Source organism: Copadichromis virginalis, linkage group LG14, assembly GCF_057382275.1.
Source record: "Copadichromis virginalis isolate Kocher_CV1m ecotype Utaka linkage group LG14, C_Virginalis_male_GT1.1, whole genome shotgun sequence".
Lineage (NCBI taxonomy): Eukaryota > Metazoa > Chordata > Actinopteri > Cichliformes > Cichlidae > Copadichromis > Copadichromis virginalis.
Window position 1 is genome coordinate 3,299,838 of NC_140631.1, and position 27,952 is coordinate 3,327,789.

The window sequence follows — 27,952 nt, forward strand, 5'->3', positions numbered from 1 at the left end:
ACAGCACGTTTGTGCGCATGGTCATGGTGTGACAGTGAAGAATACCATAACCTCATGGTGGATAAAAAGCATCACTTCTCCAAATCCCTTAATCTGGTGGCTTGTTTTATACAAATGCTTCACGATTTCCATTTAATACACTTTAGAAAAAGGATACATCCGGTGCACAGAGCAAAACCTGTCATGAAAATGCACTGAAACACTTAGTGCTTAGTGCTTCAATGGGCTTTTGCCATCAAAAGTGTTTGTGTGGGCTAAGTGGAATTTGTTGCCTCCAACCATGTAGTTAATAACCTGTGATATTTCACTAAAGGATTTAAAGCAGATTAAATGCAAATGTGCAGGAGGATGAAATTGTGTTTGCTGTACATTTACTTTGGATTTTGCATGGCACTTACTGTCAGTGTGAGTGGTGGGAGGAGGCACGCTTCACCCAACCCTCTGTGTAGCTTTTTAGGTTTGTTTTTAAAGTAACACTGCACCACGAAACAGCACCTTATGACTTATGGGAAATTAGAGTTAGGTAGTAGAAACTGAAATCAAAGCACATCAGCTTGCACCGATAATTTGCATAGTTTGATGCCTCAACATTTAAAGATGAAAACTATATCCATTTGTCAATGTGTTTTTCACATTTATTGTGCAAGCATGGCTTATTTGCTTGCCCAATCTCAACAGGAAACACTGGTCAATCGCTTAAATAGGGTTAAAAGGAGCCATATTTATGAAGGTGACTACTTAGGGTCATGTGTGTTGTGCACGTTGTCTCTGAACAGCAGACTAATGTGATCAACCGATCATATTAGATGAGGAAAATGTTGCCTTGGTAACCATAAAAATGGACATGTGGCTAATGTCATGAAAAGGTCACTTCTAAAACAGACCATGATTTTTTTTTTTCCAAGCCCCTAACTAAGTGCTTCTGTTGGCTAATTAAGCTGTAACCAATAACAATAACATCAATTTTTTTTTTAAAAACAACTTTGAATGACTTTTAATAACCACGTGTGATACACAGACTCTAGTCTCTTTGATTGACGTCTTGGGTGTATGCTCACTGTTGTTCCTTCGATTACCTCACCCGCCATTTAAGGGCTTTTTGTTAGGAAAGCTTTTAACCATCTGTCCTTCAAAGGCGTAAGCACGCAATGTATACGACACATGGACACGTCTATAGTGGCACTAAAATCCATCCGTGTCGTGCCTCTAGGTACTAATGCATTTATTGTCTAAGTATTATTATCATGTTTAATTTTTGTATATCAAGTAAAAACAAAATACACCATTTTATAGATTTAAAAAACAAAATAATTTAAAAAAATATCTCTCAATCAAGTTAGCTGTCAACTGACAATTATAGATTTAAAGTGAACTGATGATTCTGTTGTTCTAACATCACTACCAGACATTTTCAGCCCCATCAGCAACACATAAAAATACTTATTTGTAATATAAATAAATAACCTACACAGCCTAGTGTGTAGCTTTTTTTTTTTAGAAGAAGAAAAACACTCAGCAGTGACGCACAAGAGGAGTGAGCAGTGGTGCAATGCATCCGCCTTTTGAAATTGGCGCTCTTTTTAAAAAACAATATAATAAAAGGGCCGCTTGAGGTGGGCATTCAGGATGTAGAACACTGTTTACTGTTTGACATACTGTACAACCCTTCAAAAAAGCCTGTCCATGGCCTCAGTAGTGACTGTTCATCCATGTGTATTAACTAGAGTCTAGAAATAGCCCGTGCAGTATTAATTCTGATGGTGAAAGAAGTCTATATTGAGGGGACCACATCCTCTCGGCATGTGGAGATGTTGTGAGGGGGTAGATGGAGGTTGGAAATGTCACTCCAGAGAACAAAGCACACTTATTCATCACTGAACTTTTGCCCAAGATATGTGTGCACTCAAACACCCGCAAACAGTTAAGTCGCCTTGGTCTTTCCCATAAAATTTCACTGAGGATCACTTTGAGAATACTAATACCTGTGGATGTAATTAAAACGACTGAAAATAATAACAACAGCTAGAAAGGGAAGGAAACTTAAATCTTTTCCAGAAATGTGAGCAGACGTACACACCAAGGTCTGCAAGGGCACCAGCAGTCTTTACTAATTCCTAAAGCCCTCTGGCACTGGTACAGAGTGAAAGGGACGCATATGTAGCTTTACTGTCAAGAAAATCACTGGATCCTTACATTGTTTGGACTTTACATATAATCCTTTCCATTGATAAAATTATGTTGAGTGTGCCTGGCTGGAAATCCACAAGTACAGCGCTTTAGCACACATGCTTTTTCCCTTCTCTGGTTTTCCTTTAATTTGCAAATCTTGTAATCTAAGCCTAGAGCTGACTGAACCGACTTCTAAACCAGCACTGCTATAGCAGCCAAGAGTCCAATCTGTTTTCCATTTAAGTGTCAGGACGGCATCCTTTTTGGTGGTTAACAAAAGCTGTTATTTCAAAATGATTATATGCTAAAAATTGTGCGAGGACCTTAGTAAGTTTATGAACAGGCCCGATGGAAAGTACAGCGCCGCACCCGGAAGCTTTTTTCCTTCTTGTCTTTGACCAAAGTGTTATTTACCGAGCACTTCTGTAGAGGGAAGGACCAGGCTGTGCCATTCAGCCAGAGGTCAGGGTTTCTGCTTTTCAACACAGTACATGTTTTCAGCATTAGTGTTGAACGACGCCTGGGTGATTTGCCAAACCGTCAAAACGCTGCCTGTCTCAGTGTCAGTGAGGACATAGGAAAAGCAGAAGCAATGGCAATGGCGTCAGAGAGACAGTGGCGGCAGTTCCTGGAAAACATCAAGAAGGTGGTCTCCATCGAGACCCAGCTGAAGACAGACTTCCTTATTTCATTTCCTGGGGAGGATATATTGAGTTAAATTTTGTGTTGCTCTGGAAGAGCAGCATAAGTAAGTGGAAGAGGGGGGAAGAAGGGAGGGCACAAACTGGGTATAGAGAAGGGAGTGCAAGATGCCTCGGGGTCTGTCACTTTTGAAGTAAGTTTTCTTGCACTAAACAAAGACATGACATTCCCAGGCCTAACCCTAACAATCCCAGGCTTCTGCACATCTGCTCCATCACCCTTCTCCCAGCCTGTGGGGCATTCAGGTACTGCTCGCATTCCAGCCACACTGCCACTAATAGTCACTAAGCCCACATGAGTGGCTCACCTCAAGTTGCATGTGAAGGGTTCGTAACAAAATGTTGGGTGTCCTTTGATGCCTCTTATTTTTAAAAATGACTTTCAGATGGAGCATTTGTTGTCCTTCATAACATCACCGAAAGTAAAACACTATTGGCAGGTTTTAAAGAAAGGACGGCTAAATCCCATGAGACACAGGTTGCTTTAGTTTCTCACTTTCCAGTAAGTGCACTTTTAATTAGAAAGTAGATGCCTGTCTTTACTAGGCAAAGACAGAGCTTAACGGGCATCTAGTCTTTAAGTTTAAGACGACATTATAGAACATCATTTTTTGCCCCTCCACTAGTTAAGCTGTCAGTCACTTATCGCACAGAATAGCACAACATTATAGCAGAAAGATGTGAATCTATAATTCATCACTTATAAACAGAGGGGAAGCAAAGTCACTATTTTGCATTGCAGTTTATGGGTGACCGACAGGAAGTGATGTCAGTTTTATAACGAAGCCTGAACTCACCCAGAGGACCCCGTGCTCTTGCAGACCCCAAGGAGGGGCCTCTTGTCAGCAAAACTGTCCAGCTTTACAGGACCTGAGGAGGAAGAGGAGTCAGAGGAAGAGCCAGATGAGAAACAGCAGAATCTGCACACAACAAAGAGAGACATTCTTTACCAAACATGTGAGGGCTCGAGCACTCCCCACCCTCATACAACAGGCAGGCTATTACCATGGCAGGAAACGTGCTGATTACATTACTATGGTTGCCCCATAATCCAATTATGGTTGCAAAATATTTTTTGATAAATGGAGATTTTTTTTTTCCATCCAAAACATGGAATCACTTAATTTAAAGACTTTGTTTGCTAGTCTCTACTGATTTTCTACTGTAAATTTGAGCTAAAAGAATAAATGAAGCTTGATGTAAAATAATTAAAAAAAAAAAACCCAAACATTTTTGTTCCTCCAAAAAAAAGTTAACAAAACTCAAAAATGATGGAGAAATCTTACTGAAAATGCAAAGTCCAGTGGGCATGTGAAAAATGAAGAGAAATCATGCTGCATTAAGTATTTCTGATCCCATATTTTCCCTAATTGTCTCATTTTTGAAGTTTGGCAAAGGATAAGGGGACTGAGTGGATGGGGGTGCTTAGACTGAAGAAGATGTTACCCTTTAGAGGACTGTAATTTGAGGGTTGACAGTAATCAGCCCAAGTTCCTGTGGTATGGCATGAGAGCAAACGTGCCTTCCGTACCAGCCTTTAACACTACCAACAGGATCCTTCTCTCCTTTCATGTTTCTGTCATCAGTCAAGATATTGAGCCGGAACATAAATATGCTCCTTGGAGACTTGGTGAATGGCACATTTAACTAAAAAAAGAAAACATTCTGGGAAGATGCATAGAGCAACTTTGATTTGATTAATATTGCAATGAATAGTAACAGAAACAAGTAAGTGTATGTTTAAATAATACTATGACATCGCCCGAAACATCAGGCTACATATTAAACTGCATGGCATTTCCTCTAGCATGAAGACCAGAGAGCATTCACAAAGTATCTCCTCAATGCTCATTTGTTGTCAGACAGAGAAGTCATTGCTTCATTTTCCAAAACAACAAAAGATCACAGCTCGTAAACGAGATGTGGATAAACGCGTTTACTTCCTTTGGAAAACCAGCTTTTCCTTCTCTATTCCAGGAAGGAGGAACCTTTCCTTATTATAATCAACACCTATTTTCAGGGCTTTACGAGTCCACCCACCCACAGCCTCATATCCCAGACAATTGGCCTTTTAATGGCTCGCCACAGTGCAACACTGTTTGCACCCTAACAGATTACAATCAGTGTCCTTCCCTGCAGTGGTACAATTCATATTTATTTTCTGCTGAGAGAATTACTCCCCTCATGTGTCGGGGCTATCTGCTGCTTCTTATTACTGTGGTTTGCTTTTATCCACTTCCAGCACTCCTCAAAAGCTGCCATTGTGTGTTGTTGAAATCTGCCAAAAGACTGCAACATAGACGGCGAGCACAAAGACCATTTTCTCACCGGAAAAAAAAAAGGCCACAAACCATCTTTCACAGAACCGATTGACACCTGCAGGGATTAAATTTAAACGTCATGTCTGTAAAGAGTCTCATCAGTGGAACAAGTCGACCATTTGCACCATGACTTTGAGAATATGTGAACTGCAATTAATACTGCATTCAACCTTCCATGAGTGGAACCAGTGCCACATTTGTTTGTCATTACTGGGACTATTTCACTTACATTACAAATGAAATGAAATGCTTTAACGTTGTTTGTAATTCAGGTCATATAAAACAGCATTAGGTAAGCAGATCAAACGTGCATTCACAGAACATCATGGGAAATGTTTCCTTCCAAAAAGAAATGAATCTGAAAGTACTGTTCAATATACTGATTCACAAAAATTCTCATTTTCCTCCTGCATTGTAATTTTCATTTGGACCACGCTACATTACTCATAAAAGCAAATTGTGAGTAATGTAAATCACAAAATGCTGATTTTGAAAGCTTCTAGTACACTTTCCAAATCTGCGAGTCAACTTTAGGGTGAGTGACGGAAATCTCCCTATCAGATAGTAAGAGAGGGGGTCTATGCAGGAGGCTCCGCGTGCCAGTCTGTTTTTTGTCCTTGAGGAATTTACACTACAACGCACTAATTATGCATGTGCATGCATCCAGGTGGTGGATATGGAAGCATTTCACACGTCACTTGGTGAAGCTACAGAGTGTTATTCAGGTGCTGTTTGATCGCTTCAGATGCCAGACTGCAGTTTCTATGTGGTTTCCTTGCTGTACTTAAAGTTCATCTCAGGTTGAAGCAGCCACTGTGGTCTGTGTGATCTCAGCTTTTACATTAAGCACTACGAGCTTTCTATTGTTGCCCTGCAACAAACTGGCAACCTGTGCAGGGCGTACCACGCCTGTGGCCCCATGTCAGGCTCCAGCTCAAGACCCTGAATTGGATGAGTGGACGAAAATGTTTTTCTTTCTACTTCCTTTTTAAAAAAAAATAATAATATTCACTAACTTTTCTGAAATAAAGGTATCCAAAAATCATCATTAATAATGAACAATGATTCTTTTTCAATGTTTGCTAAAAGAAGATTTTCTGTGGCATCATTTTGTAGCAATCATCCTTGTCAGATTACCGCGGCCCGTGTGTTACATTAATGACATAATACTAACGCAAATACAAAACTCAAATTTGATCAAAATGCACTTGGGATACCCTTTGTTTGGCTAAACTCTTCATGACAAAAGGACACCAATGCCTGCATTACTAGTAATATGGACTACTGACTGAGAGTGGGCTAACAGTAATCATAGATTTACGACAACATTAGGATGAGGAACCAAGGAGCACTCTTTAATTTTAATGATATAGCACCACTTAAAATGCCCACAACCCAAAACTACATTACAATAGGCCATCCAAAATTTAATTTTAAGTGTTGACCTTGGATGCTGAAATCAAGTTAACCAGAGTTTTTTTTTCCAGGACAGACATTTCCGAATTATGCTGAAAAGACACTTCAGGAGACTTGCAAAGGAAAAATGTTTAAATGAACTTCCTCCACATCCCTGTGTGGTTTCAGAAGAGACATTTACTGTTAAAAAAAAATCTCAGACAGCATCTGAAGGTGGCACAACACGAGCTGAGATTTTATCTACTACAAGGTATAAAAGCTTGTGTTTCACAGTTGAATGCAGCTTCTTCTGACACAGATATGTAGATGTGGAACTTTAATACCACTGATACCATAAAGAAAGCTACATAATGATCAACAGCATTACAATCACTGATGGATGGAAAACATTGACTATCTCATAATTTCAATCATGCAGTGTGTTTATGAAACCTAAGGTCCTGATATCAATGCAGATGTTACTTTTGATGCGTAATACACAGCTGAACACTGTTGTAGACTTAAACAGCCTTTGAAAGCAAAGACGCTCCATGACAGTAGCAGCCTCCTCTACCAGCCAATGTGGGCTGCACACTACAAAACACCATAAATAGCCTGTGCACAAAATACAAATCCCACAGCACATTACCCAAAAGATCCTGCCAACAAGCTAATACCTTATAAAAATAACTAAAGGAACCCATCTCTACCCTTATAGCAGAGATGTGAAAAATACTGACACCTGCTGTGTTTGTTTTTCTGTGTTTCCTCAGCAGAAATGTTTCTCAGCAGCACCGATAAAAGAACTGACAACAAATGTTGTCAACTTCATCTGGCGATGGTTTTAATGCTGTATAATCATGTCATCACTACTGTATAATTATTCAAGCAAGAATATGCAATATGTGCTTAACTGCAGGTAGGTGCATATCATACTCAAGTAACGGTACTGAAAATACTCACTGTTATGAGGAGCTGGCAGAATGCGAGCAGCTCGCACTGGACCGTGTCGCACTGAGAAAAGCTCTTGAGCTTCTCCTGCCAGCTGAAAAAAAAAACATATATTAGACTTGAAAGTAAGAGAAGTTCACAAATCAGCACAATAAAAGAGGTATTTTTACTCAGTAGTACAGACCAGGATTAAAAAATCCAAAACAAAACGTATTTAGGTATTAGGCCGTTCGAAGATCTTTATGTCCGGCCACGTAGGGAACTGTTTCAAAACACACGTTTCTTTTAAAGCGTACAATTTCTTGTCATTTTTTTTTTTTAAACCTATGATCTGATCTGTTCACACTAAGAAAAACAACACGTTTTCTCGCGGTGTAAAACTACTTTTCATAGAAAATGGCAGGGTGAGGTAGGGAGGGAGGATGGGGAACATCCACATGGTGGTCTGGTTGTTAAGCTCCAGCCAAACCACGAAGTAAAATCCACCAAGCACAAAATAAAAGTCCCAGTGGAATCACAACACAAATGAGTTGACTCCACTTACAGAGCCAACAAGGAGAGGTTGGGGATGTGGGTCAATGCCAAGTGAGCAGCAGCCCATAATGCCTCTGTAGCAGAATACATAAGAAACAGCCAGTGCGTCTTAACATAATTCAGAATTATCTTTGATTTCTGATTTACTGCACATAATAGAATGATGGGAGACCCGTAGCTGAATGTTTCATTAACCTTTATTATTTCCACGGTGTCTGTCATCTTTAGCAGTTTTTGGATTTATGCTGTAAATTGTGTTCCCATCATTTCATTTTTCATCCACTACTTCAGGTACTGGCTTTCTTAATTAACCACCCGATGACTTCTTCGTTGCCAAGATTTTGTGTTACACTATATTAAAAAAATTAAATTAATTTTTTAAAAAATAAATAAATAAATAAATAAATAAATAAATCAGAATTTTCAGCTACTATATCATCTTTGGAGGGAACTGTGCATTTTGCATTGGGGGCAATGGGAACAATGGGGACGATGGGTTCAATGCAAAGTTCTGTATTTTATGTTAATTATGGCAAATGATTCTTTTTTCACTTACGTCTGCAACTCTTATCACATTTTTAATGAATCTGTCCACACTGAAAAATTTAATGGTCAAAACTGTAATTTGGTTTTAATCTAATGATGGCAGTGTCATTAGTGCAGCAAGACCAGTAGCCACAAAACAGGCTTCAGTCCGACTTTGAGAAGGAAAAGTGGACAGTGGGAAGGATAAATAAAGTATTTCACTCTTCCACGAGTCATGCTCACAAATTAATAAAACACCCTTAAATGTGTGTAAATGACTGCAGTAATTCAATTTTCTCATTACAAATATGCAGTGTATTGTAGTTTTTCCTTAATAAAGTCAAGGCTAACATTTTCATTTAATTTGTTTCACCTGCATTTTATTTCTTTTAGTTGCATAAATATTTGATGATATCTTAGGTAATTTCCCACCCAGAAATATGAACCACATGGAGTGAAATAGCAGACTTAATTTAATAAATTAAAAGGCAAACAAAACATTTGGAAATGCCAGTTTTAGTTTCAAGTCTAAATTTTCAGCAGGTTTATCAGCAGCTTCCCAGGCATGGATTAAGCCTAGTCCTACTCTAAAAGAAAAATTCAATGAATATGGAAAGAAGTTATGGTCTAGAAGTCAGCTTAATTCATATCTGGGGAAACTGAGCCTAAGAGAGTTGTTGGGGAGACTCCCAACCTCAGTATTTGAAAATCCCTGCCCAGGTGTACGACTGAGTTTCATTCGAAATGTTCTGATGTTTGTGCCAATAAAATACCCAAATTGTAAATGCATAAAATTTACACCAATGCATTAAAAAAAATAATAAATAACCCTAAGACTCTGACATCATCAATTTATAAAAGGTTTTTTAATACTCAATGTTAGAGACACATTTTGAGAATAATAAAAACGCAATCATTATTTCCTTTTTTCTTCATCTTCCACTCGGATTGCCTTCTTGAGCCATTTGAGTACATGAACACAATCTGTTCAGTACTAAAAAGTTAAACAGTCCAGCTTATATAGTGCAGCCAATTATTTACTGAAAAAAAACACCACAATACATAAAAAATTAGTAGAGAAATAAAAACTACATAACCAGCAGCTGTTTGTTTATATGTTTGACTGTTGTACAGTTGATGTGTAAGGGGAGTGAGCTTGTCTGTTTCTCACTGCCATCATCATCTGCCTTTACTGAATAAACATGTTCATTCTACCACATTTGCACAGACTTGAAATTACATTTACAGATAAACAGTAAGAATAATAGAGTCGAACTTAGAGTAGATTTTTAAGTTTGCTGCATTTCTGGTCTTTATTACAGAGCAAATTTAACCACAGTGAAAAGCACTTTTGTGTGTGTGTGTGTGTGTGTGTGTGTGTGTGTGTGTGTGTGTGTGTGTGTGTGTGTGTGTGTGTGTGTGTGTGTGTGTGTGTGTGTGTGTGTCCAGCTGGGTTTAGTCTTCATCCATTTATATGTGATGCCAGTATATTAGTTCCTGGCAGTGTGTGGTGTATGTAATGGCACATTGTTCTAAGCATACAATGCCCTACTTTTCTTTCTCTTTTATGCATTAAATTACAGTGAACCCCGCATTATCACTTTACTAGTGCTTTAATCTGTTTGTTTTAAGTCTTTAAACCCATCTGAGGGGATGATCGCTCTTTTGTGCAATTAGTAGCCTTTTCAAAGTGGCGGATTTGGAGCTGTGTTTTTATTCAAAGTGCTTGAGGCCCAGCTGCGGTAGATTAACACTGAAGACACAGGCAGGTTATACAAGCACTGATAGCAGGAATAAAAGGAGGTTGGCAGCAGGGTACGATTCCTATGCAGGCAAATGGTCCTGCAAGGGGGAATAATGGAATTTGCTGGATTAAAATGAGAAGAGGGGATGCTGGAGGTTAATGCGGCAGGTTATTGTGCATTACCCCACTGCTCATCCTCGCCTTACATGGCTCTATATGACATCCACTGCCTTCAACAACATACCCAATATTACATTAGCGGCCAGCGTATGCAATATGCCAAATTGCTTTTTCAAACTTGTTTTTCCTGCATATAGTTATTCATTATATTCATTTCATTTGTGGCACATAATGTTTTTGTGAAATCACAGTGTCTGCTCTTCTGTTTTAATCTCTCAAATGTAATGCCTTAAGCTGTGAACAGATATCTGGGCCATATTCACAAGTGGATACTCGCACGAATACAGCGCTGGACATATTGGGGGTTTGGAGCGAGGAGGTGCCTGACAGTAGCAGGTGCTTGCTCTCCCATAACACACACCACTGAGGTGATAAACGCACAGATTGGTGAACTGCTTATGATGCAGATCTGCAACGCAAATTGAAATGTGCCACTCTGTTTTCTCTTCATAATGTACGGACCAGATCTGAACCCTCAGTCATCTGTCTATCGACACCAACGATGCTGAGTAAGGATCACCAGTTTGGAGAGCACATCTGTGCAACTCCAATAATACTTTCCAACATAGCAGAATATAAAGCACCTTTAGGAATGCTGTTGAAAATTTAAAAGTTTACATTAAGTGCTGCTCATCAAAATGTGTGCATCCTTAAACCCTAATAAATATGCTGAGTGTCTTTCCTTCTCAGGAAAATTCAGCTAAACCATATTTAAGCATTTGAAATATAGCATTATTCAAATTTATTATAAGCAATAGTCTTCCTCTTCACTGATTTAGCACCATATTGCTGCATATTGTAGCACAACACCATAATAATAGAAGAGAACTACATATAACCAGGACTGAAAGAGAGCTCACAGAAGAAAGGTAGATGGATTGAATGCAGGTTCATAACTTCACACCGTGTCAGCTCGGCTGACGGTCATGTGTAGGTTCAAACAAGATGACACGAGGCTGGAATAAAATCTATCCATCAACTGGTGGGCTTTATTATTGGTTACACACCAACACAAACCAAAAACCAACCACTCTAAACTGGCTTCCTTTTATACTCTACCCATTCAGGTGAGCATCGGGAATTACCCAAGTCTGGGGTTAGCAAACCAAACGAGAAAACAAACGTCCACATAAGCAAATATCAAACCACAATACAACACACGGAAGACATATTTCTATTCATACAAAGTCCTATAAATAATTCAATAACATATACACGTCAATCAATTATATATAAATTAGAAACACCTTAACCAAAACACCCCCCACCTGGCCCATTGGTTTACTCCAGGAGCTCATAAGCAGGTCACTGAGCTGCTTTTACTCTTTCACTCCACATCTTGCAAAGGAAGCAACCAGGAAAAGGTGCCCACTGCTAAGACACTTACTAACACACAAATACATGTGCAAGGAATTTAGGTTTACTCAGGTCCTTTTTCGTGACACAGGTAGGATGGCCAGTCCCCCTCTGTCCCTTCACTGTCCACAAACAGTCACTTAAATACTAACTGAAACGTCAAACCTGATAAAGAATCACCAAACTATACATATATTTCTTTTTTATGTTGGTTTTAAAATACAAATCCTCAAGCGAATAAAAATACAGGTAAGGGTAATGGAACCCTTGGTCTCTATTACACACCACTTTTCCATTCGGAAGTCCTGATGAATATTTCTGTATGTATGCTCGGTATGCTTTTAAAATTTTCAACTGTCAAAACTGATTTAAAATTGGGGTGGCTGTGCTCCAGATGGTGAGTGGGTGATCTCTAGTCGGAAGGTCAGTGGATTGCAACTGAACTTTAAGTTGCATTTGATGCATTCATAGGGGTGTGAGGGTGTATGTTTAAATGCGCTTAAGTATAGTTAAAAGCACTGCATGAACGTTTGTGTGATTGGGTGAATGAGACTTGTGGAGGAAAGCACTTTGCTTCAGTGCTCATGTGCAACAATCTGAGAGTCCCACCACTATGTGCTATGTATTTTAAAATAAAGTTGTTGGGGTTTTTTTTTACTGTAGATTTACATATTATATAGTCACTGGGGGGGGAGACAGTTTAAAACAGGCCAATATTATCGGTTGCTTATCTATCAGTGTCAGCATTTACAATGCCCGACAAATGAAAATTAAAAAGTAATGGGAGAGATGAGTGCTGATGTTGCATAGTTTGTCCACTCTGCGACTTCCCTTGTGTGTGGAACACCACAAACACAATCATCAAAGCAGAGAGTAGTTGACCAAATAAATAACTACACATAACAAATGTTTAGTTATTTATGAAATTGGTTCATGGTTTGAGTTTGTGGAGGGAAAAAAAAATAAGCACACCTACATCAGAGTTCTCAAATGAAGATTAACACTTGAATTTTAGTGTTAGTCTAATAAATGCTATTTTAGTAGGCTCTAATAAACAGGATTAGCGGACAATGATTAGCCTTGGGAAGGCACATAAATTCAAACTGATTAAACATAAATAACCCTGCACAGCTATGGCAGATTAAACAGATTGTATTAGCTCTCTCCTTCTGTGTAACTTGCATATCAGTGTCTGGATTACAAAAACTCCCCATGCCCATCCATGTATTAATATTTCTGAATTATAAAGGAGAGGGTTTTTGACCCTTTTTGTAAGATGGCTCCAACTCCTCGACACATCGACTCACACTCCGAACAGGCATTTTACTTTAGCATTTCATCAACACAATCGCAGACAATTAGTCTATGACAGTCTGCCTCTTATCACGCAGTGCTCGGTGACACCTCTCCAGTGAGAGGTGACTGTAATCTACATCACCTGAACACCTCTGTCAGTATCCATACAACCAGTCAGAGTCCCCGCCTCATGAGTCTGTGAAAGCATGTGTGTAAATGTGTGTTCGTACTCTGGTGAGCCATTACAGAGGGTGTTGGCTTAGCAACTGTCACAAACACTTCACGGCCACTCAAAAGCCAGAGAGCAAGGCACCTTAGGTGCTTACTTAAAAAGCCTGTGAAAAAAACATAACCCATAAACATCCTGGAAACTCTGAAAACTTAAAAGGAAAACAATAGAAAAGGAAAGTGTGCAATAACAGGCCAGCCTTTGCTGCAGAATTGGTGTCAGTTGCAACAGAAAGGCAGAAAAGGCTATTTTACCGGGTGTGTGTAGCATTGCTAAAACAGCTGTAATCCTTTCCTCCACAATGCAACAGAAAGTCTGCTCACAACACGAGATTTGCCACATCATTCTGGTCAACGTGTGTGATCATGAATAAAGTAAGAGTGTGTCTTTTTAGCCGTGGCCTGTGGATGTTTATAAAGAGACTGATTAAGGACTTCGGTGTGTTTAGATCTCACAGGATGTATGTGAAGTTTGCATATTTCTGTGACAGCCTCCACATGAAAGGCGATACTTGGTGAGCGAAGCCTTCGCAGTGTTGTGGATAATTTGTTAAGTTACAAAGCTGACAAAATCTTCTAATGATTTTCCAAGTCTGACTTTGAAGAAGTCGTTTTTTATAAAGACTAAATAACTTGCCCACTCTGGGTGAGGGCTCTACGAGGTTTAACACTGTCCAAGTTACAAAAACATATTTGAAGACAGGAACTACTTTTTCACCAACATTATGTAAAAAGAAATACGAGCCAAACAGAACACTTTTGCCCTAAACAACATTTTACTTTGACTCGTTTTGCCACAGATAATTATTATCTGTGGCACAGAGCCGTGCTACAGATAACAGAGGTCACATTAATCCATATCTTGTCAATCAGTAGCATGTCATAACATGGCAGCCTATCAATAGGTCTCCACCTTGTGGCTACATTCAACATGACATTGCAGTGTGGCAGAACTGCAGGTATCACTCACAATACATTTATAAATTATCCTGGACACACAATAGAACCAACTACATTTTTCTTAAAACATCATTAATTAATATACTCATTAATTTTTTTTTATCATAATATTAATAATATTATTTGATAATTGTTAAGATGGTTAAAGTCATATTATTATGATTAGTACTTGCTTAATATTGCAATTATGTATCCTTCATTAACTGAACTGCACAATCACAATTTCCTCACTAGTCTTATGTGTCAGTACCATGTGTATTTTTATATCATCCAGCTATGAAAGTAAATTTTGTTGCTTTAAAAATAAATCATAGGTTTGTACAGTCTTGATACATATCGTGATAATGTGATTACATGAATTTTGATGGACATGTAGGAGAGTTTCAGCAGTAGCTAACAGCTGTAATGGACTGATTCCCACACCGTTAAAAAGACTCGACCCTGAAGGAAGGCACGGGTCAGTGCCAGGCTTTTTAAACCTGTGATAAACACAGACACTGAAAGAACAACATTAAAAGGAGCATTAGGTGTTGAATCTCTTTTGCAATCTATTCTGTACTGCAAAGAGAATTCTTGAAGTGGCCACACTTGCCCGTGAAGATGTGGGACAATCACTGCCACTGCTGTGTGAGTTTCTACTCTTTTTTTCCATTTTCTCCGTAGCCTTTACTCACAAAAAGGTGGACATGCCTAACATAGTACTCAGACATGATACGAGCTGTAAGAAGTGCTGCTATCTGTATCAAAGAACCCATAACATGGTCAACATCGCCGGCTAGTGGACACGGACCTACACTGCAACACATTCTTGACTTTAAAGCATGAAGTGATGATTAGGTTAGATCCAGGTTAGCCACAGGGGTTCATAAGAACATATTGAGTTGTTTATTTTAGTAAGCTTCATTTGCAATATTACTTCTTAATATCTTCGAACCTACTTGAGTGATTTTATTTCATTCTTGCTTCTTGTGTGCATTTCAAAGTATGTGACTATAGTTGTGTACAGTTTCATTATTTTTTCAACCATAAAGATATAAAATATTCAAAACATTTTCTTGAGAATTTCAATTAATTCAATTAGCAAGATAACTAATAACTAATTACTAGATAACCACTAGCAAACACTCTGGAAAAAAAAGAAACGTTTTCCAACACAGCTATCATGACAGCACATTACAGTAGAATAAATGGACACCATTGGTACTTAAATTTTAACAAGCCAGCATTTCATTCAATGAACTGCCAGCAAGTATTTTGGCTATAGCAAGTTACAAATTAATATGCATTTTTTAGTCAGATCCTGTCAGGTCCAAGAGTAGCAAATGTTCGTAGCCAACATTTGAGTTCTGAGCCCAGTAAGTGCACAGTTTATTTCCTCCAACTGCACAAGCTTAACAAATGCTGACTGCTGACATAGTAAAAGCTGTGTTTATTTTAATCTTTCAGATTGAGAGTTTCATCAACCAATATTGCCAAAAAAGGAGTATCACTAATGAGTCACAGAAAATCACACAGACATATTTATAGATGAGTTATCTACACTTTGTAATTTGAAAAGCTTCACTTTCTTTAGAAAGGTTTAAAAAACTTGCTCAGCAGTGAACTAACTGCTTACACTGAAAACAAACTGAAGTGATCACAGCTCTGAAAAGTTAAGGCAGAAAAGGATCAAGCAAAAAAAAGGACCAATTAGATGCAACTTACAGATACGCTCCAGATCTGCATTCCATCAGTATAGCCAATCATGAGGCAGAGTGGAGGGTCAGTAGTGCCACTGTGCATCTCCATAAACTCTGGGTTGCGTGCAGTGTCTTTGCAAACAGAAAATGTGTAATGAGCAATAGTAAATAACAGTAAAGTTAAAACTTGTAACACTGTTACAATACATTGTTGGAAAGGCATAACGTATTATAGACTTTTTAAAGTTTTAAATTAGTAGATCAGTGTATACACAGAGGATGACTACGGCTTTTCAATATTTGAGTCATGACTTCATACCATTAATGTCAGCTTTCTCAAATCGAACCCAAATGATTTTCTCTTTCTCATCAGTGGGTGGAGCCCCAGTATATGCCTGTAGAAAGAAAGAAGGCAAAACAGACGCAGCAAAAACATGAACAACACTGAGGAATAATACTAAAGGATGCAAGACCTATCTGCAACACTGTATTTGCATTTGCATTTTCAACCAGGCCCTCCCTGTTGCCTTTCTGGTTTCTAACCAATGTACATCGAGTATCAATAAAACTGATAAAATTAGGGACAGGCTGTGAAAATATTTAGAATTTGTTTTCAGTGTGGTTTTTCAATGTTGTATGCTAATTGCTAATAATGTTGTTGTCTATTCAGTAAAAAAACTGAATTAAAAAAAAAAAGAGGAAAGTTACCTGAGGTACTACATCCTGCAGAAAGGTCACAACACTCTCCATGTAAGACTGCTCCCTGTAAAAACAAAAAGCTCATAACAAATGTGCAGAATGCATTGGAATTACACCCTAACATTAATGCATAGGGTTTTACATGAGCAAAGCAAAAGTAAGTATCAAATGGATGTAGAGTCAAGAATAGCCCCTCATTTCTTTACATTTTGCTTTCAAAGAGCTGGACTTTTTGTAATTTTTGAAGTGTTCTTGAGCAGTAGTTCGCCTGTCTTTCTAGGGGTCTTTCAGTGTTTTTCCAAAGAGCTTTGAGCTGAAAACATGATCTCGGCATGATGCGGAGTGTGTACTTGAAAAAATGGAAAAGGCTGGAGTATGCCAGACTACACAAAAACTGGACCAAAAATCAACAGCAACACAGATGTGTTAGTTAAATCAACTACTGAGTGAATAATCCAAATTTAAAATTCTTGATACGTTAAAGGCAAAGAACAGTGTATCACAGTCATCTGTAAAACACAATGGAGGCTCTTCCATAGTTTGGAACTGCATTTGACCAGTGGTGTAGCAAATCTTGGCTGGACCTCAAAATAATTGAAGTAATGTTGGATCATCTTGTCAGAAAAAGAAACAAAAGGAGTGAGTGAACAAAGAAGTGCTTTGGAATATCCTTAAATAAAAGTGCTCATACCAAATATTGACTATCAAGCTTGTGAGAATTGTACAAAGTTTGTTTGTGCCATATATGTTTGCACATGTTTCAATAAATCGCTGCATCCATTTTAATAGCAAAATATCAAGTAATGAGGGGTGGCTTAAGATTTTGTACACTACTGTGTAAAAACACTTAAAGGAGGCTCAATTCATGAGATCACATGAATCATCGAACATCCAATTTCATCAAGTACACTATTTCTTATCCTTGGTATTTAGAAATACAGTGCATGTGTTTACTCATAGATGACAAAGATGTGTCCTTACGTAGCAGCTTGTGCTCGCACCAAAACCCCCCCAGCACAACGACTCGGTCTGCGCGGAGAGTCCGAGGCCATTTTGTCCTTTTGGTTTGATATTCTGAAAAGATAAAAAGAGACATTTAGCAAGCTGGACTAACTTGACCTGACAAACAAACCGAATGTTGAATGTATACACTGACATGAAATAAGCAGTTACAATGTCCGAAAAAAGGAAGTAGATTTAGGTTTTTAATCTAGATGGTAAAATCCAGCAGAATGTTGATTGTAGAATATTGATTCCTAAATAAATATCCAAGGTTAGTTTTTTGCTTCTTTGCTTAGTTCAAAAAGCATTTTCAAATTACAAAGATCAGAACAACAAAGTCTAGTAACAACAACAATGAAACCATAGCCAAAAGGCACTGGGCTTATTTATCCTACCAAAACAATAAAAAGACAGTGAATCATGCAAATGTACTTTTAAATGTCTACAATGTTTGGGTGAACAGTAGACTGATGGCTGCGACAGCCAATTGAAATTTCCCCAACCAGAAATGAGTGTTTTCTAAAACTACACTTTATTAGGATCAAAAACAAAAAAACAACAACATCAGTGTTTTTCAAGGTTCAAGGTTCTTTATTTGTCACATGCATAGTTATACAAGTATAACACACAGTGAAATGTAACCTGACACGCTCCTCGACATGTGCAAATGTTTTCCTGTTTCCTGTTACATTTGGTTTGGAACTGAGCACAGCATTTTGTTGTATTATTTATGCATTACATTTCATGCAGGTGTTATAAATAGTTTAAAAGTTGATGATCATTGCGCCACTCATTCAGTACCAAACCATTTTATTTTCAAGATTAAAGCTTTTTAATTATGATCATTATTTTTATACATGCGACACATTATGGTGGGGGGAAATTACATGGCTTAAACTATAAACATTCTTGTTGTTAGGCAACAACACCAACCAAGCTATTTTTCTGCTAAATTCAAACTTGAATTGTCATATAGACAAGAACCACTTTTTACTGTCAGCTTATGATTCAAGGAGATAAAGGCATACCACACCCTCCAAGATCTTTTCAAAGCAGTATTGACTGCAGAGAACCCCTATTGATGAACAAATGACACTGCAAGAGTTTCTAAGACCACCCGGGCTAATGTAGACATGCATCCCTGGGACTTAACACAGAGAGGAAGTAGTATATGAATTGATATAGTAAGTATACCAGCTCATATACTACAACAAGTTAATGGTAAACTAGTACCTGGACATATAGCGGGTAAAATAAGTATTGAACCCGTCACCAATTTCAAAGGTGCCATTGACATGAAATTCTTACAAGATGTTGTTAACAACCCATCAAATCCATACATGCAAAGAAATCAAACTATAGTTGTTCATAAATTAGTGTGATAATGTGAAAACACATCGTTTTTCAAGTTTTGAACACATGAAAAAAGGGAGGTGCAGCTGTTTTTAAGCATACATCACTGGCACGATTCATACAACTGAAGTAAGGATGAATGGAAAAATGTGCCAAGACATTCTTGATAAAATTCTGCAGCCATTTACCAGGATGATAAAGATAAAATAAGGGTGAAAGTTTAAGAAAGACAATGATCCCAAACACACAGTCAAGGAAACTCTCAATTGGTTTCAGAGAAAGAAATAAAGCTGCTAGAATGCCCAGACCTGAATCTGAATCCAAATCTATGGAAAGAAGCTGAGAGATCATAGACGGGGCCCAAGGAACCTTTGGAATTTGAAGACTGTCTAAATGCCAAAATCACACTTGAGCAATGCAAGTTTCTCCAGACAGGAGGTGTCTTGAAACTGTCATCACCAACAAAGGCTAAGGCTGTCACCTTCTAGGTAAGGTGTTCCACATGTCCTACCAGGAGGTAGGGCTGTGCGATATGAGGAGAATCTAATATCGCAATATTTTTTGGCTACATCACCATACACTACATATCGCAATATGTTTAAAAAACCTCAGAAAACAAATGTTATTTGTGAGCATATAGTGCCTAAAATCGCACTGGTTTACTACTCAAATCGACCGTTCCATGTATATTACAAAAAAATCAGAATGAATAGAAATGTTTTATTTTAGCCATTTTTTTTAACCATCAGTTGCACAAAGAGGTTTCTCACAAACAACAATACTGTCACAGTATGTCTCTCTCTGTGGTCAAGACTAGAAATTAAAAGGGTGCTCTTTTGTGCTTCCAACATATAAAAAAATTGATGACCTCAAACCTTTTTTTTTTTTGGTGTGTGGAGAGACGCTGACATGTGGAGTTTAAAACAGTCTTAATTTTGCAGTGGAATAAATTCCTGGTACTGCTACCTTTAGTGGCCTTAGTTTTATGGCATGTTTTGCAAAATTACCGCATTTTGTTCACACAGAAAACTAAAACAGGCTTCAGCTTATAACAATAAAAAAACAAATTCTTTCAGAAGGGTAGTTGGAAAATCCAGCACTGAAAGCAGAAATTCAGTGTGACTAAAGTAAATACACCAAGCATCACAGACGTATTTGTTAAAAAACCTGTAATCAGTGAATCTAAGATAAAAACACCAATAAAACCCAGAGTATAAATGGGGTTGTTGCAAAATCTGAGCTTCTGGGAGAGCACAGACAGTAAGATCTGACAGTGTTCTGACAGTAAACTTACAGAACAGAAGTATGAGGATTTTAAGGTGTTGTCTTATACCTAGTACACTTCGGCAAAAGGTATAACATGGTCTTTATAAGACAGCTAACATTTATAGATCCTACCATGAATTCCCGTGGATAGTCCAAATCAGCTGGTAAAAAAATAGGACACACACTCTTCCACACAGCCTAAACAAGCTGTGGAATTATTCCACAGAATTATATTCTGTGATTATATAATTCCAGCTGTGGATTTATATTTCAAAGCTAACCTCTGAGCACCAACAGGATCTGAGGAGCTGGACATGGGGCCAATGGATACAGCTGCCACCATGAATTTGAACCAGAGAGCCGGGGCAGCTATATGCCACGATAATACTGAAGCAGCTGTTTGCTATGCCCCTAGTAAGACAAATACATTCTAGGTCTGACAATTTATTTAGACTGCAAACTATGTATACTACACATGCTAATACCAGTGCCTCGACACTAACAAAAACTGGCTTGGCGAAATGAAGCATCCCTATAAACTAATGACACAGGGTCTTTATGCATTTAGCCACTTAGTAAACCACATTCAGTTATCCTTCTTTTGTCTTTGGAAGCATTCCCAAGCAACTACCGGGGCTAATAAGACCAGTCGAAAACCGTTATAATCACACAGGGCAAAAGCTTGTGTGGCGGTAGAGACAAAGCTACATACAGTAAACAACATGCCTGAGAAGCTTGACATTCCTAGCCTCCGTTACATACACGAAACTCTTATTCTGCGAGCTAGTACCACTAGCAGCTAGCGGACCCATTCGGGTGACAATTGTAACAGCTGTCAAGGGAACACAACACAGCCATTGGCTAACGCGAAAGTTATCTCACTAGATAACATACGGCTAACATAGCTAGCTAGCATTAGCTGATAAAAGTCCCTCATAGTGTTAGAAGAATAGAGTTAAAACCCAACAGCTGGAGATACATTTGTCATGTTTCAATAAAGCATTATGTTTTATAGCTAGCAGCTATAGTTACGAACCGAGGAGCTGAACGCTGACAGTCTCCTTGTGTATACACTTCGTGGTGCTCTGAAGCTCTCTGCAAAAAACAGTCAAAACACAAACAGACTAGATTTGCGGAACTGTGTTGTGTCATTGAAAGCCAATCAGATCACGGATACGTTCTCGTCAAACCAACCAAACAACAGCAAAGGCGGACACAACGATTACGTCGCATTACAAATAAAGCTTTTACAACTTAATAGTCATTGTTAACCTCCAAGTGTCTTTAATTTACATCATAATAAGAGACTTGAAGTGTCTGTAGTTAAGCAATCAAAATACTTAGGACTAGTGATAGTCTAGTGAAAGTAACGCTTCGTGAAACACTAAATAATTTGAAGCAGCTGTGCACGAATTGTATTGAGGTTTCAGAAACAAGCTTTGCACAATTCTAAACAAAGCTGCACATTAGACCAGACTATCAGTGATTATGATCCACACGCTTAGAGAAATCCCCGTTTGTTTATTGTGATAACAACATAGGTTTTGTGGCTTTAATTGTTACTTACTTTGTATATATCATGTCAATATGGAGATGTGATTTTATTTATTATTGTTATATTTAAAATAATCTTTTTTTCCCCAAAGGTATGTGGTCCTGACATGCACAAATGATACATATGTATCATTTTGTAGAAATCTGATGGTGGACAGCTAACTGAATCTAAAGTATTTAAAATGCCCTCTGCCTTAAACAATATTGATCCATACAACACTGATGGGAAACATTTTCAGCCAAATATTTATTATTGAGTTTGATCATTTATGTACAACTTGTCAATAATTTCATTGTGTTTTATTTTGTTAATATTAATCTATTATTATTATTATTATTATTATTATTATTATTATTAACAGGAAGAATAATAATATTAGGAAGAACATTTATTATATTTTTTAAAGAATCCTTCCCTCTCACAATTAGCAACTAACAGTACATCACTGTTATATACAGTGGCTTGCAAAAGTATTCGGCCCCCTTGAACTTTTCCACATTTTGTCACATTACAGCCACAAACATGAATCAGTTTCATTGGAATTCCACGTGAAAGACCAACACAAAGTGGTGCACACGTGAGAAGTGGAACGACAATCAGACATGATTCCAAACATTTTTTACAAATAAATAACTGCAAAGTGGGGTGTGCGTAATTATTCAGCCCCCTGAGTCAATACTTTGTAGAACCACCTTTTGCTGCAGTTCCAGCTGCCAGTCTTTTAGGGTCTGTCTCTACCAGCTTTGCACATCTACAGACTGAAATCCTTGCCCATTCTTCTTTGTAAAACAGCTCCAGCTCAGTCAGATTAGATGGACAGCGTTTGTGAACAGCAGTTTTCAGATCTTGCCACAGATTCTCGATTGGATTTAGACACCTGACAGGTCAGGGATAAAGTTATTGAGAAATTTAAAGCAGGCTTAGGCTACAAAAAGATTTCCCAAAGATTTCAGCTCAGTGGCAAGTTTTTAGTAAGCCCAAAGGACGAGGTCTGGTGGCAGAGTAGTTGTTACGATCTCTGTGGAAAAGATTAGCGTCTGATCCAAGTCCACTCGCATCTGCCAATCCCTGGCGACCTTCAGCGGGCCCAGGTCCAGGGCGGAAGGGCTAGTCCTCGGCTTGTCCCCCTCCAGGACAAATGCTGATGAAAACTGACACTTCTCTTGGTTCGCAAAAGGTTGAGCGTCAATGGATTTTCTCTTGCACTCAGCTTTCTCGGCTAGACACCTGAGGACCTGATTGTGTCTCTATGTGTATCTGCCCTGAGTAAGGCTAGTCCTACAACCAACCAAGATGTGCTGGAGTGTTGCTGGGACTGTACACAGGGCTGTACACAGTGTTGCTGGGACTTCCCCTGTGCAGAAGGCGACTACAAATGTTGTGCATACTAAATAAGCAGAAAAAAGATCCCTGTTGTCTTTGCTTAATGACTGGTTTCAGTCTTGACAATCCACATTGCGCCTTTCAACATGTTTGTGGGTAGGTTTGAATGCTCCAGGTGTAAGTGGAGCCCCTTAGCCTCTACTGCAGATGTGTCACAAGTCAATCTAGTAGTGGGTTATAGCACTTGGCCACAGGCGGCAGTAGTGGACTGAACTCCATTTGAGACTGCTCCAGCTGCTATGTGATAGTCAGTAGATCTGCTACAAATTGAAGATCATGTGCAAGTTTTGAAAATTAAATTAACTTTAAAACAAACAAACAAAAAAAATTCTAGCTCATCTCAACAATAAAAAAACAAAAACAAACCAACTGACACACTTGAGTCACCCACTTTCTTAAATCCACTCACTCTCTCGACTCAATCACACTGGCTCTGTTTATTACTAATCACTGTGTAACTGCTGCAGATGCTGCTGCAAGTGTTTGTTAAATTAATCACACTTAAACAGACTGTATATAAGGTGGTGTGGGAAGCCAGACCGGGTGCCCCCCTTCCGGCTCTTCTCTCTCCTATCTTGTCCCTTTTGTCTTACTTCTCTCTATCACCTTTTCTATCCCTTTGAAGAAGTTAGGCTCTGTAAATGCTAAAGAGGTAATTATTATTTTTTCTCAGTTGCAGTGAACATATAGAAAGAAAATGTAGGAAACTAAACAGAAGAAAGAAGAAGAGAAAAATTTTAACATAAACCGGCGACACACTCCAGGGCCTGATCAACCCTGGCAGGGCCTCCTTGGATGAGGGTGTCTGGTGATAACGGCCGAAACACCTGATGAATCCAAAGTCCACAACTAATGATGTGTCACAAATTTAAAATGGTAATCTAGATCGATCTCTAATTCCTAAACCTAACCAAGGAAGGAAAATGGCAGATTAGCCTGGGTAAAAGACCGAAAGTTGAGGCACACAATGGTGCGTGCTGCTGACAAAGTTTCTGGGCTGCCTTTCCTCATAACAGCCATCACTCAAGAGTCTCTCCATCTAAAGCAATGCATTATCAGGGACTGTAACATCTAGTCCTTTAACTGAATCAACTCTCTCCAGCCATGTTGATGAATTACCATTATGAGGCATTATTAATTATAAAATGATAATTTCCAGAGAAAAGCTAACAGGATGTGACGTTACAACACTAGTGAAATATTCATGTGTCATATATTTGTTCAAGACCTATTTCTTTGTTATGGAAAAAAGTTACTAAGATCATGATGAACAACGGGAGTGCTGATTTCTATAACTTTACGTATATAACTTGGCATTTCCCACTGATGCAGGCCAAAATTAAACACATACTATCATTTCATTAGGTTCAAAGGTTTATTTGCAAGATGCACAAACAGACAACATTGAAAGTTACAAATACACTGAGCATGAAACAGGAATTCAAACGTGGTGCAGATCTGTGTCACAAGTTAACCTGGCTGTAGACTATGGCACTTGGCCACAGGTGGCGCTAGTTGACATGACTCCATTTGAGTGCACACAAAGAAGGTTTGGAGGCCTATCTCCCCCCTACCACCACTTCCCCTTCCAGTGGCGGACTCCCTCAGACATCGGTGCGTTGGTGGTTCTTTGTGTCCGGGGGTGGGCGTCCAGGTACACACCGGCTCACTCCTTGGCGGCCGCTTATCAGGGCCTGGAGCCTGGGGCTCGCTCGGGCCCCTTCGGAGGTGGGGTGCCCCCGGCCTCTCGGCCTGGGGCTCGGTCACTCAGGCACGGCTGGCTGCCGGCGGAGCTCACGGGCGCGTCACTGCAACTCCCCCTGGCTTCTGCTCCACGGCTGCTGAGTGAGCCCTCATCTGGGACTCTCCTCAGCTCTTTCTGGGACAGTGGCGCAGCTGCCCCTCTGTTGGTCTTCCTTGGTCTCTTGTATTCTGAGGGCCTCTGGATGTCTGGAGTTTTGATCTCCTCCATACCTGCTTCATGCCCTGGAGGACGGGGCTGTGGCCCCCCCACACCCTCTAGCACAGGGGTGCCCAATCCCGGTCCTCGAGAGCTACCGTCCTGCAGCTTTTAGATGCATCCCTACTCCAACACAGCTGAATCAAATGAATGGCTTGTTATCAGGCCTTTGCCAAACACGATGGCATGCTGAAGAGGTAATCAAACCATTTGAATCAGCTGTGTTGGAGTAGGGATGCATCTAAAAGCTGCAGGACGGTAGCTCTCGAGGACCGGGATTGGGCAGCCCTGCTCTAGCAGATCATTACATGAAGGAACCTTTTAAAAAAAAACAAGCGCGTCCATGCTCACAGGTGTACACACAGGTGATCACACCCACAAACTACACCCTTTTTGGCTCCTACCTCAAAGCACACTGTGTTCTGTTGATCTTATGTGCTGCACAATAATGTTTAATATTTAGTATTTACTGTCATATTCCCATATATCATTGTGATGTTGTTTATTCTATTACTCTTGTTCTCTTCTGCTTGTTTTCTTTTTTCTTTCTCAGCAGGTGATCCAGGTGATTGATATATGCATTTTTTTCTTTTTTTTTCTGCTCATTCTGTTGGTTTTTGTTTTTTGCCCTTCTCCCCCGTCCCTCTTCTCAGCTGTTTCTCTTTCCCTCTTTCTTTCTCCCCTTCTTTCCCCCAGTCAAGTCTGTCCCGTATTCAGTAAGTGAAAATAAAATAAACAATAAAAGGTGAATCAAATGGACCATTACGGCAAGGCTGGGATGGTCAATTTGGTAAAGTAAATCCGTTGGGCATCTTTCTTTGCCTTTAGACAACAATTCTGATGGCAAAAGAGCCAAACGGGACAGGCAAAAAAAAAAAAAAAGTATATCATATTTATGTGAGTGCATTGTGTATTGCCGTGTCTGTACAGGTGTCCAGATGTATGTTATGTGCTCGGTGAGAAATTGAAACTGTGTGCATGCAATAAGCAGGTTGGAGGTTTCTCACCTGACTTTAGCTGTTTTATTTCCAACAGACTGATGCTTAAATAAAATAAGAATAAGTGCTGAACATGAATTCATTATTAAACATCACTGAAACTCTATGCAGCCTTACTGACAATGTGTCCATAATTCACAAATATTATGGATGACATTCATTTATCATGAAATGTTGTTCACAGTCACCAAGAACACACAAAGTTATTCTTTACTATGAGCTGTACATTTTTAATTTACATGCAGCTAAAATGTGAATTTGCAAATGAATTCTATCAGCAGGACATTTTTACTGTTTAAACATGCTAACAAGCAGAGTTTGGTGCTGTGATCTTTGGTTTAAAACATGAAATTTAGTCATTTACAGTGCAAAACCATTTTTCTCACCTTCTACCAATCTTTCATAAAGAGTGAGTTCTGCTGCGGGCCTCTCATTGTCTGTGTGTAGAAATAGCATATGATGATATAAAGCCATGTTTTGACATTTAAATCTGTAATTTGTCTGATTATGTCACGATTAACACAGATGATCTTTTTGTTTTCTCGTAGCTGAGCTGGTGAGTCCTGTCAGCGTACGCCAGATGTTAATCTCCAACCTGAGGAACTGTCCTTTGAGCCCCAGCCATGTGGACTCTATGAAAAATCTGGTCCTCTCGTTAAACCACAACCTGGTTACGGGGACGAAGGCGTTTCCTTATATTGCCTTCAGGGGATTCTTTAACAAACTGCTGCTGACGACACCTTTCACCCATGTGCCAGAGAGCCAGTTGGAGAACACCACTCCATCTCCTCCTACCAACTCACCAGCTGGTTTAATGGTGCTGCCTGCAGGGTCCCACCTCCATTCATGGTTCCTCACACCTCTGCTTCCAGAGAAGGCAGATCTTTCTGTCCTCAAGGCAGATCAGAGGAACTGCGTCTGCACCCTGGATGTCGACGGCGACACCATCACCAGAGTCATTTCCACTGTGTATTGCACAGAGGAAAGGGAAATGACAAATCGATGGAGAGTTACAGACTACACCTCTGACGGCAGAGTAATCATGTCGGTGCTCTGCCAGTTTCTGAAGAGGTTTACACAGGGTGCAAAGAGGAAGCCTGCAGAGGAGGAGAGCAGCAGCAGGAGCCCCACTCCACCAAGGAAACGTCTCTGGCTGTGATCAGCAATGAAGCCTTTCCTGGACATATGGAACATGGATGTTACATATGGATGTTTCCTCGTGCTTTGGAGCAAACTTTCTAACTCCTCATGTCTGCGCTGTGTCTGGAAAGGCTGGAAACATCTCTCCATCTTACACAGAGACCATCATGATGCAGCTAGTCTGAGGAGTTATTTCTGTACATATGTATATAGGTTTTTTTTTTTTATTGAGATACACAGGTCAGCGTTTTCAGTGCGTCTTGCACTTTTCTTTATTTCTTGGTGCTGGCCTGTGTGTTTGATATGACTGCAAGGACTACAAGACTGACTTTATTATGTAATCTGCGTAAAATGAACCAATAATCCATGAAGACAGTGCAAAGTGTAAATTATCATCTTCTGCATCTCAGACATTGGCGAGAATGAACAATGTGGTAAGTAAAAAGTAATGTTCTGTCTCTAAAATGATGTCCCAAAATATTAGAAAACATCTAGTCCAGCCTAGAAGTAATAAATGCATGAAGTAGTTTTTCAGCGTCACTCTGAGACAGGATATT

The 27,952-nt window shown here is 39.2% G+C and overlaps 2 protein-coding genes across 4 annotated transcripts in view; one reads left to right on the forward strand and one right to left on the reverse strand.

The window, feature by feature from the left end:
• bcas3 (BCAS3 microtubule associated cell migration factor) overlaps window positions 1–21,493 on the reverse strand; it is a 323,439-nt gene extending 301,946 nt beyond the window's left edge. For all 3 annotated transcript variants that reach the window (XM_085479043.1, XM_085479042.1, XM_085479044.1), the window contains exons 1-7: window positions 21,396–21,493; window positions 17,720–17,812; window positions 16,748–16,802; window positions 16,359–16,434; window positions 16,065–16,171; window positions 7,550–7,631; window positions 3,668–3,740 (exon numbers count right to left, since the gene is read on the reverse strand). In XM_085479043.1, the coding sequence (XP_085335169.1) occupies window positions 3,668–3,740; window positions 7,550–7,631; window positions 16,065–16,171; window positions 16,359–16,434; window positions 16,748–16,802; window positions 17,720–17,790 (464 nt within the window). In that variant the 5' untranslated portion in view covers window positions 17,791–17,812; window positions 21,396–21,493. The remainder of the gene's footprint in view (window positions 1–3,667; window positions 3,741–7,549; window positions 7,632–16,064; window positions 16,172–16,358; window positions 16,435–16,747; window positions 16,803–17,719; window positions 17,813–21,395) is intronic.
• A 1,890-nt stretch (window positions 21,494–23,383) lies between these two features.
• LOC146693229 (uncharacterized) lies at window positions 23,384–27,588 on the forward strand. Its single transcript, XM_085429798.1, has 2 exons — window positions 23,384–23,393; window positions 26,804–27,588. The coding sequence occupies exons 1-2, from the start codon at window positions 23,384–23,386 to the stop codon at window positions 27,412–27,414; spliced, it is 621 nt and encodes a 206-aa protein (XP_085285924.1). The 3' UTR covers window positions 27,415–27,588.
• Window positions 27,589–27,952: the final 364 nt, after the last annotated feature.